At 39.4% G+C, this 10,970-nt stretch overlaps 2 protein-coding genes across 5 annotated transcripts in view; both read left to right on the top strand.

Annotated features, from left to right (window-relative positions):
• LOC117381318 (roundabout homolog 1-like) overlaps positions 1-10,970 on the top strand; it is a 98,651-nt gene that overhangs the window by 75,655 nt on the left and 12,026 nt on the right. Inside the window, exons 7-14 of one of the 2 annotated variants that reach the window (XM_033978267.2) lie at positions 804-812; positions 5,522-5,646; positions 5,747-5,918; positions 9,320-9,525; positions 9,598-9,679; positions 10,093-10,252; positions 10,343-10,509; positions 10,607-10,728. In XM_033978267.2, the coding sequence (XP_033834158.1) occupies positions 804-812; positions 5,522-5,646; positions 5,747-5,918; positions 9,320-9,525; positions 9,598-9,679; positions 10,093-10,252; positions 10,343-10,509; positions 10,607-10,728 (1,043 nt within the window). The remainder of the gene's footprint in view (positions 1-803; positions 813-5,521; positions 5,647-5,746; positions 5,919-9,319; positions 9,526-9,597; positions 9,680-10,092; positions 10,253-10,342; positions 10,510-10,606; positions 10,729-10,970) is intronic. The other variant, XM_055226375.1, reaches the window with a different exon arrangement.
• Positions 2,371-4,540, top strand: LOC129456772 (piggyBac transposable element-derived protein 3-like). 3 transcript variants are annotated; one of them, XR_008648931.1, is made up of 5 exons: positions 2,371-2,477; positions 2,681-2,909; positions 3,134-3,790; positions 3,870-4,276; positions 4,312-4,540. XR_008648931.1 is itself a non-coding variant. In XM_055226377.1 (5 exons), exons 1-4 carry the CDS (start codon positions 2,402-2,404, stop codon positions 4,247-4,249), a joined length of 1,326 nt encoding a protein of 441 aa, XP_055082352.1. In that variant the 5' UTR covers positions 2,371-2,401; the 3' UTR covers positions 4,250-4,276; positions 4,312-4,540. The 3 variants fall into 3 exon arrangements, 2 of the variants coding, with proteins under 2 accessions (XP_055082352.1, XP_055082351.1); XM_055226377.1 differs by having other exon boundaries at positions 3,134-4,112; positions 4,208-4,276; XM_055226376.1 differs by having other exon boundaries at positions 3,134-4,276.

Raw genomic sequence — 10,970 nt, 5'->3', positions numbered from 1 at the left:
TATTCAAGAAAAAAGTGAGCTAAGGTAAAATATTTTCAATGCAAACATTGTAATTAGTCAGTAAAATCCACTAACACAACAACAGCTACTGCAAATGCTACTGTTACTACTATACTTAACATAAGTACTCACTACTACCACTGCTACTCATATTACTATTACAAAATAACTGTTGATATTACTACTTCTTCTGTGAATAGGACTACCAAGGAGTACATTCTAACTACCTTGGTGACTTATGCACCCAGAAAGTCAGTTTTCCCCAAAAAACTGCACTTAACATAATTACTTGTGGGGTAGTATCGAGTTACTTTCCAGCCCTGTTGAAAACTCATGTAGACTTGACATTTTGCTTTGTGTCATTTTCAAATAGTCAGTCGTTAGTCGTGACCGCAAAGTCATTTTTACTGACACAGAACATTTGGTTGGTATTAGACACTTGCCATTTTAAACAGTTGTAACAAGCCAAAACAGCTTAGACGGTTAGCCCTGGCTCATAGAGTTGAGTGTAATGAGTGTTCGCTGTTGCACTTCCACTGAGCCATAGGCAGCATGTAATCTTGTGTGATACTGTTGGAAAAACATTCTTTAAACACAAAAATGCCACAGTAATCTCTCTCACAGTGGCTCCAAAGCAAGCTGGTCGGATAGCCGTTCATTTCCTCATAAATCAAATTTACAGATGTCAGCACTTGCACTGAACACTGAGTTTCCCTTTTATAAAAATATGTCTCAGCAGACTAGGCCTCTGTACAGTATCATTATTCATGTGGCTGTTTGTGTGTGTGTCTTCTCTTTTATAGTAAACACGGGTAAGTTGTCATCCATCCTTCATCCACCATCTGATAGCAGCAGGAACTCAACTCTGTCCCATCTGCACTCATAGTCCATCAACCAATACAGTGACTCTTATAATGTATGAAAGCAAACCAGAACGAAGGTAAATACTGTATACATGATGTTCATTTATACAGGTAAAGGTATTAAATCCCAGTGATCTGTCCACCCTAGTTTTGGAGTCAGGTGTCCCATTATAGACTAAATAAAGCAATGTCATTAATTAGTGTAATTTAGAATCAAATTAGCTTTTTGATTATTTCACTGTTTCAGTTCTACAACCCCAATGAATTTGAACTGGCCTTTCCATGTCTACCTTTGACCTACTTGTATTTTTAAACAAAATTCTCATTCAATCAAAATTGTATCAAGTGCTTGCGGTGAAAATAATTAATCAGTCTAAGTATGGCAAATATTGAAATTTCAACCTTGTTTGGCATCTCTAGCACTACCCATGCCATATTGTTCAGTTGTTTTTTGTACTTTTTTACTTCATTACATTTCTGCATTCAGCAAATAATGTCTAATATCTCAGAATAATATGAATTTCTTTAAACAGTGGAATGTGAAGATGTTAATAAGCAATTAAAAATAACTTGCACTTAAAGGCACTGGGCTGTACAGGCTAGTTCTAGTATTGATATCCGAACAACCCAAGATAGTATCTTAAAGTGGTTCATTCATTCAGTGAACCGTAAAATTAGCTGGTAATCTGTCAAGATTAAAGATCACATGGAAACACAAGAAGGAGACAGTAAATCTTAACAGTGATGGATTGCAGCTGAGCCCAGCATTGTTCAGCAAGAATCATTTGATCATTGTCTTGAGTTATACTGGTAATATGAAGAGGAAATCTCAATGAGGAAAGGATAGTAATGAAAAAGCCATTTTTGCCGCAGCACTGGAGATCATTCTAGTGTGTGTAAACAGAAACAAAGAGTGCCATATATTTTCAAATGAGCGATTAGTACAGCTACATTTGTATAATTGTTACGATTGTAGCATTGTGTTAAGTAGCATATCTAATTAGCTCATTGTTGAGTTACAGCTTCAAGTTATGTGCAACATTTTGAGGACTTTTTAAAATACAAATGATATAATATGTTGTTTTAAATTTCTAATCGTTATGGCAATGGTCCTAATTTTTAATCATTTCCATGAAACCCATGGAAAAACACAGTAATTAGGCCTGTCACAACAGTTACTGCATTGAGTTATCGTTCAATACATGATAGATGGAACAGTCATTTTTGAGGGTCAGTATTTATCGTGGGGACTTTTTTGTACTAGTGGAAAACATTTGATTATACGCCTTTTCTGTAATAAGATTTGAGCTAATTATAGATACAAACTTACAGAACATTTCATTCTGCTATTTATTTATTGTTTTATATGTTTTTAACCATATCCTCCTGAGACCCGGCCCATTCATTTGTGTCCTTTACAATGGACATTTTGTTCACCTGTATCTTTCTTAAGTATTTGAAGTAACCCTCCCAAGCCCTACAGTATTCTGTAGGGGACATCCTGGGCTTTCCAGTGATGTGTCATGTGATGGGTTTGCATGCTGGGAACTTTACTGTTTTCCTCTATCAAGATGGCTGCCATACCAACAACCACATTTTATGGAAAGAGGACAGGTAAGTCAAATATTCTTTATCTATTGCTATTTTTACCATGATAATTATATATTTTCTTGTTCATAAACATGTTAAGAACAACATTTTTACATCTGAAAACAGTTTCATTATTTCTGTTTTGAAATAACAGGCATTTAATGAATGTCAACTGTAGTGGACACCAGGACCATTTTAATGTATTTAATGACTGCACATTGTTGTAGGTGAAAGAAGTGAAGCAGAGAGGATTCTATACCGGATAGTAGAGGGAGATTCAGATTTGGAGCTTTCAGATGAGGAAAAGGATGAGAATGAGGAGTATCAGCCTGTGATAGGTGAAGATGATGATGATGATGAAGGAGAGGAAGAAGATGCAGGAGAATCGGATGAGACAGAGTCAGAGGCAGTGAGGGAGCAGCAAAGTCGTCGTGCTCTGTGGGCCAGGAGTAACTTGTATGTTTTATTTAGTTTCAGACTAATGTATTATATTTTATGATCATGCTAGATGATTGTAGTATTTGCAATAGGTGTAAATGCTGTTAAATATATGCAAATTACCAAAAAATATGCTTATAAAGTTTGTTGGTCAATAGGGAGTCATATCACATCCATGAATTACTGCATTAATCCAAATTGATATGAAAAAAATGATTGATTTTTTTCCCCCATCATAACAGATTCAGACCTGTGCTACCTGGGCTTCCTGCCTATCAAGATGACCCTACAATCCGTGAATACTGGAGTCCAATTCAGTACTTTTCACAGTACATCGATAACAGAATCTTTGAGGATCTGGCAGCTTTTACAAATCAAAGACAGCTGCAAACTATAGGAGTGTCACTGAATACTACTGCCCAAGAAATTAAGATTTTTTTTGGCATATCAGTACATATGGCCTGCCTTGGCTATCCCAGAGTCAAAATGTTTTGGGCTAAAAAGACTAAAGTGCCAGTTATTAGCAGGAAAATGACAAGAGATAGGTTCTACAAGCTGAGGAGATCACTCAAGATTGTCAATGACCTGGATGTAACTGAAGAGGCAAAGGAGTCGGACATTCTTTGGAGAGTCAGACCATTGCTTGACCGCGTGAGGCAAGGTTGTCTCAGCCTTTCAAGGAGTGACAAGGTGTGCGTTGACGAGCAAATCATCCCATTCACAGGCCGCTGCCCAGTTAGGCAGTATGTGCCAGGAAAGCCAAACCCTACTGGCCTAAAGGTTTTTGTGCTTGCCTCGCCAAACGGTCTAGTCCTGGATTTCGAGGTCTATCAGGGCAAGAACACCTTTATGGGCCAAAGACTGGGAGTTGGAGCTGCAGCGGTGTTGCGAATGGTCGAGTCAGTTCCTACAGGAACTTATGTGTTTTTTGATCGATATTTCACAACGATCAATCTCATGGACGCTTTGCTCTCAAAGGGTCTTCCAGCAACTGGAACCATTATGAAGAACAGGCTTCCAAAGCAATGCCAGCTGCCAGGAGATAAGCATCTGAGAAAAGAAGGGAGAGGGGCTTCGGTGACATTGGTCCGGAGGGGACCTGAGCTGGCAGTGACAAAATGGTTTGATAATAAACCAGTTCTGATGGCCTCTACTGTCTATGGTAAAGATCCAGAGGATATCTGCAGCAGATGGTCCAACAAAGACAAAGGTCATGTACAGGTGAGACGGCCAGCAGTAGTCAGGGAATATAATAACAACATGGGTGGCGTAGACCTCTGTGACCGAATGCTGAGCTTCTACCGCATGTCAACCAGGACCAAGAAGTGGACGTCACGTGTGATGACACATTTCTTTGATGTTGCCATCACAAACGCTTGGATCCAGTACAAGTCTGACAGCAAAGCACTGAATCGACCAGCTAAGAACACACAGCAGTACCTGGACTTCAAATTGCACCTGGCTGAAGAGCTGCTGGATAGTCCTTCATTTGATGACAGCAGTGAAGACAGTGAGGAAGAGTATCAGCCACCAACAAAAACAAGGATCCCACAACCAGAGCCATCTGTACGCAGGCTAGGAGCCAGACACATGCCAGAGATGTTGGATATCAAACATGCAGAAAGATGCAGGAATAAGGGTTGCAATGGTAAGACATACATCAGGTGCTCCAAATGCAAGATGTTCCTCTGCATAACCAAAAAGAAAGCATGCTTCAATGATTACCACAGCTAAAATATCCAGAAGAAGAAAAGCAGAACTACTTATGTTCTATGTCTTATACTTCACTGTTGAACTGAATACATATTTTACATTACAATGTAGTGTATTATTACAAACATTTTGTTGTAAGAGTGTTACAGTTTTATTGTTTTTGTTCAAATTGAATTTGTTCTTGAGAGAATATCACTCTAAAGATATCTGTTCTTTTTTTCTCATTTTCTAAATTCACTTCTATTTTCACATAGATATCGTCCTGTTGTACTCTACAGTGGACATGCTGTGAAATTAAAATAAAAAATATTTTTACAAAAATTTAAATTGTAAGGTGTTTTTTTAGGCCCAAATAGATAGGAAATCATACAAAAACAGTAATTTTAGGACACTTTTTTCCCTTGGTTCTCAGGAGGATATTGTACATTTAGAATAGTTTTTTTTGTTCATAATTCAACTTTAGGGTTATTGTGTCAGTGGCATAAATTAGTTTCAATACTCTCGTTTATCGTCTTCAGCAACATATCGTACTTCAAAATGTGTTATTGTGACAGAGCTAACAGTAATGTTTTTTCCAAATTTATATTATGACAAGATGTTATAAAATTGTGATGGGAAATGATAATTTCCTTTTCCCCTAAGATATATTTAATGTATTTAATTAAGTTGTTAAGATTAAATGTAATGCACACCCATGTAAATATGTTGTCTGAAGTTTAAACGGTTTCATTTTGGGGTTTAAACTGAATACTGGTGATAGAGTAGAGTGATCCTTTCTACTTCCTTACATTTACGAGTAAGGAGCTGCCCCTCATATAAGCCGAAACAACCCTTTAGTTTGCTCCCTGAGATTTTAGGCTTGTAATAACAAAGGTGTGGTCAGGGATAATTGTGTTCTTTTACCTCCTCTACTGTAGTGCCCCCTGCTTTTGCGATCCGTCCCAGGAACCAGGTGGTAGCAGTGGGCAGGACAGTCACCTTCCAGTGCGAGGCCACCGGCAACCCCCAGCCTGCAATCTTCTGGCAGAGGGAGGGCAGCGAGGTGATACTAGCACTACACTACTCTGTCATTACAATAAATTACCTCTCAGATTAAGCTAATGAATGGGTTTTGTTAACTTGTGTGATCTCCTGTCTTTTAGAGTCTCTTGTTCTCATACCAGCCGCCGCAGCCGTTTAGCCGGCTGTCCGTGTCCCAGATGGGCAGTTTGACCATTACTGATGTCCAGAGATCAGACAGTGGCTACTACAGCTGCCAAGCTCTTAACATTGCTGGAAGTGTGATAACCAAAGCACTGCTGGAGGTCACTGACTGTGAGTAAACAACACTGGCTGTATTTACCCCTACTATGTTTTAAGTGGTTTATCTTTGGGGTAAACATGGTCGTTTTTTGTTTTTGTTTGTTTTGTTTTTTGCAAATGGATATCGCGGGGTCTATAAACTGATGTGGGCTTTTATTGCAATGGGTTGTGACCTAGAGGGTGGGGCCTCAGCTGAATACGGGGTGCATTTTGTTTACTGGCAGGACTCAAACCACTCTGTTTCCATGGTGATGCTATGAAAAGACTGTCATTCTGAAAGGCATTGGATTTCACCATTGTCCCACTACTAATTCAATCATCCAATTAAAATCTTCTAATTGTAATGGTTCATTAAAGTGAAATAGGCTTTTTACATTATGTTCAGAGTATCTATAGATGCTTCTACTGCACTGGATTTCAGTACAATGATGTCATGTCTACTCAGATCATAATGCATTATTTACAATTTCAATAGAATCGTATCCATCTGTCCATCTTTCTCCGCTTATCTGGAGCCAGGTCGCGAGGGCAAAAGCCTAAGCAGGGACTTCCAGACTTCCCTCACCTCCGGCTCCTCCGGTGGGACACCAAGGCGCACCCAGTCCAGCCGAGAGACAGAGTCCCTCTCGCATGTCCTGGATCTTCCCTGGGGCCTCCCCCTGGTGGAACATGCCTGGAACATCTTCCTAGGGAGTTGTCCAGGGGGCATCCTGAACAGATGCCCAAGTCACCTCAGCTCGCTTCTCTCAACATGGAGGAGCAGAAACTCTACTCCAAGCTCCTTCCATGTGACTGAGCCCCTCACCCTATCTCTAAGGGAGCGCCCAGCCACTCTACGAAGGAAACTCATTTTGGCAACTTCTATCCACAGTCTTGTTATTTCGGTCATTACCCAAAGCTCATGACCATAGGGTAGGTAGACCGGACATAGATTGACCGGCAAATCGAGAGCTTTGCCTTTCAACTCAGCTCCTCAGTCTCGTGTACCATCTTTGAACAAGACCCCAAGATAGAATAGCAATGTCCGTCAAATACCTTATGACTAATCAAGACAACTAATCAAGAACATAAGTTCAGTAAATATTAGCTAGTTTATCAACATCTAACCTAATAGGTAGCTATAGGATCATATTGGGTTAGCATATTGGGTAAATGATCTAAGGGCTACATTGTGCAGGTTTTTATGTTTGTTTAAGCGTTTTTATGCTGGACACATAGCCACAGAAATGCAACTGCTAGTGCAAGTATATTCTAGCCGACCTGGAAGCTCATAAAAATCGATGCCACGACTTTGAACACTTAACATTAGGGATTTGTCATTGTAGCTTGGTCTAAATGTGGATATATTTTAGGGCTGTCCTTCAGACCTTGTGTCCTTTTCCCATCTTGTACAAGAATCCTCACCACAGGCTTTACACAGCTGTCCAGTCATTCTGCAAGGACACCAATGTGCTGGATCAGAGGCTCAGCCAGGCAGTGGTAAATGATCTGTTGGCAGCCGCTAACTATAAAAAACTATACTATCTGTCTTCATTAAGGGTACTATTGGGTCGCACTGCCATAACCCAACAGGCTGTTCTCAGAGGGGAGAAAGAAGAAGACTGTTGCCAATTTAAAAAAACAAAAAAGAAAAACAACTTGTAAATATGAACAGATAATGAAATTGTGTTGTCCATGAACTTATGTTATATTGTCTGTAGGTGGCAGAAGGTGGCATTTTGATTGCACATTTGGAAAAAAAAGCTAAGATAGTTTTCTTTTCATTATTGCTTTTAATATACATATTAATTATACATTTTTATTTCTTGACCAGCAAACTACACTTTTGCATTTAATGATTCATGTAATGGGTTAAATGAAGCAACAATATTAGAGTACATTAAGCTCTGTCTTGGCTTCAGTCACAGCTACTAATCAGATTCACTGTAAATATTGCAATTGTTTCCAGAGAGCATATATGTAAAACATTACTTCTGTACAACATCAATCCCAGGTACTTAACCGACTGTCCTCCAAATCTTTCATGATGAAATAATTGCATCAACAGCTTGTCACAAAAAGTCATTTAAATTCGCTTGAAGGCTCAGATTTGTAATTAAACATTACCGTAAAGTCTGGCGGCCTCCCAATTTAATGACCTGTGTAATCTCCCATACACGTGTTGAGGTAACTTTCCACTGTACGTACACCGAATTAATGGGGATAATTGCTTTAGGCTTATGCAGATAGTTACTAGACCCCGTGAGTTGCTTGGTGCAGGTCTATTAGCAATAATGGATAATCCTCTGCTTAAATTGGTACCGCTCCCCCTGTGGGGAAATGACTGACATCCCCTTCATCTGATACAGGTAATGGAAAGAAAAAAGACCCTGGCCCTGTTGGATGTAATATTTTCACTGGTCTATGCCACTTCACTTTCTCTCTTCCCTTCCCCCAAATTTTCAGCAGCACTCTGCCTGTTTGGAGTGCTGCATTTGTATGGAAATAACTGGTCTACATTACCCGAGGCACTCCTCCATCTTCTATCATCCCTTTTTATTTTACTGTTTTTATTTATTTCTCCTCATCCATCGGGTTTTTCTAAAGTGAGAGAAAGAGGCACGTTATCTAAGTGGGTTTGTTATTAGCCCGAGCTGCACAGTTGTGATTGGAGATGGTTCTAGCTGTGCCTACTGCCGAATGAACGATTAGTTGCTCTCCGCTGGAGGGGAAAAGTTGATTTCTTTTTCCACCACTGCCTCTGCGAGCCCTTTCCAGACCTATTGTTCTCTTCAGTTTTTTTCCTCTCAAAATCTTTCATATCTTATCAGGCTTTCATCTTTTGGCAGGTTTCCATTTTCATTTTCAGTGTTTTAAACTTTTAACATTTTATTTTCAATTTCAAAGGTAAAAACCTTTTGGGTCTATGTATATTATTTAGAATAGAGCCACTGCCAAATGAACAACATGTCCATTTCCTTGTATTTACGTTCAACAAGTGAAATGAAATGTTCCTGCAAATGTACTTCATTTTATATGAACCTTGTTCATATATTTCGGTAAATAATGCATCATATCTGTACTCTCTCTCATTCCAGTTTGACTTTTGATCTTGTGAGGCTGGTTTATGGTTGTCAGCAGATTAGAGTGTGAGAGCAGAAACTAGAGGGGATTCAACAGCTTTCTTTGCTTCAGAGAAAAAGACATGCAGTTGTGATATTTTTAATATTCTTGCACTATTTATTTTGTAATTGCATATTCAGATCTACTACTCATACTTTGTGCTCCACTTCATTTTGGTTTGGTTGATGATGTGAAAAGTTGAAACACTGAATTTTATCCCAAGAATATTTTAATAGTGTATGGAATGTATGTGTTCAGTATTCAGGATAAGTCTTCCCCTCTAACTATCCACTTGTCTTTTTGTGTAACAGCGGGCTTAGACCACCCTCCCCCTGTAATAAGGCAGGGTCCTCTCAATCAGACAGTGGCTGTGGACAGTACAGTGGTGCTGCGCTGTCAGACCAGTGGTACTCCTCCTCCTTCAGTCCAGTGGAAGAAGGACGGGGTCCTGGTGTCTCCTGTGGACTCACGCACGTCCCTCACTGACACAGGGTCTCTGGAGATCCGCTATGCCAAAGTACACATCTAAGGATATAAATGAAACAGTATAAATGTGTTAAATTCTCTAATAATTCTATTTCCTCTGTAGCTTGGAGACACAGGCCTCTACACTTGTGTAGCAACAAGTCCCAGTGGAGAGGCCACCTGGAATGCACATTTACAAGTCGAAGGTATCAACGTCATCTAGATTTTGTTTTTTGCTTCTATACATAACATTTATTTGCCTTTAGAACAGCATGGAATTTGTTTTTAATGCATAATAATACTAATACTAATACTAATACTAATACTACTAATAATAATAATAATAATAATAACAACAATGTTTCAATCATCATAGAATAGAAGTAATTGTATCTGTCTAAGCAGGCCAGTTAAATGGCCATTCTGCAATGTTCCACATGAAGTCACAACTGAACAAAACCCATCTTGCCTCAGTATTTTAAGTGGGTCACCACTCTCTGTTGTTGAAACAAAATACTGTTTTGTTTTACTCAATTAATTAAGTTTTCTCTCAAATATATTTGATTTGTGCCATATTGTATGTGTTAAATACATTTTCATTTGGATTCTGATTTGACAGAATTTGGGGTCCCAGTGCACAGCAGCCCACCCTCAGACCCCAGCCTCCTCCCCAGTGCCCCCTCTAAACCTGAAGTGATCGACATCAGCCGCAACTCTGTGTCCCTCACGTGGAAATCCCCGGGCTCCTTCCCTACATCCTACATTATTGAAGCCTTTAGGTTTGTCCCATGCACTTTGTTTCTTAATACATGAGTTGTATGTTTCAAACTGAAAACAGAAATTCTCACTTTTTCTTTTATTCCCTGCAGCAACACCCTAGGCAACAGATGGGTGACGGTGGCAGAGCATGTGAAGACACAGAGCTATGTCTTGAAGAACTTAAAGCCTGGGGCCATCTACCTCTTCATGGTCCGAGCTCTGAATGCTTATGGCCTGAGTGACCCCAGTCCCATATCTGACTCAATAAGGACACAAGGTTGGTATGGAAAATCTAATAAAAACACTATGTAAAGACCAGTATATTGGAAGGATTTGACAGTAACCAAATGAGTTTTCTTGAATTTTCTGGACAGACGGCAGCTCAACAATCCTGGGAGTGGATCACCGGCACATACAGAGGGAGCTGGGAGACGTAGTGATCCACCTGCACACCCCAACTGTGCTGTCCTCCTCCTCCGTCAGACTGCAGTGGATGGTAGAAAATAATGTCACATTTCAAAGCAATTCAACTAATTATCTACATTTGGATAATATTTGGGGGGCATATTTTTGTCCAAGTCAAATACTCCTCACTATTTTTAAAAACACGCAATTATCAATTTTAAAATACCAAACAAAAATTCAGAACTTTCATTGCCCTGACATTTTTGTAAAGCCATAATTACAGTGTCTCCACCTTTGTAAACATCTCCTAAATTATATATTCAGGTATATTTT

The sequence above is a fragment of the Periophthalmus magnuspinnatus genome, chromosome 14, assembly GCF_009829125.3.
Source record: "Periophthalmus magnuspinnatus isolate fPerMag1 chromosome 14, fPerMag1.2.pri, whole genome shotgun sequence".
Classification (NCBI taxonomy): domain Eukaryota; kingdom Metazoa; phylum Chordata; class Actinopteri; order Gobiiformes; family Gobiidae; genus Periophthalmus; species Periophthalmus magnuspinnatus.
This window is presented reverse-complemented; position numbering and strand designations above follow the sequence as displayed.

Bases quoted from the DNA above. Each gene is read 5' to 3' on its own strand.
- LOC129456772 (XM_055226376.1), top strand. From the start codon at position 2,402: ATGCTGGGAACTTTACTGTTTTCCTCTATCAAGATGGCTGCCATACCA. The intron at 2,478-2,680 runs GTAAGTCAAATA...ACATTGTTGTAG, and splicing joins ATTTTATGGAAAGAGGACAG to GTGAAAGAAGTGAAGCAGAG. The intron at 2,910-3,133 runs GTATGTTTTATT...CCATCATAACAG, and splicing joins CTGTGGGCCAGGAGTAACTT to ATTCAGACCTGTGCTACCTG.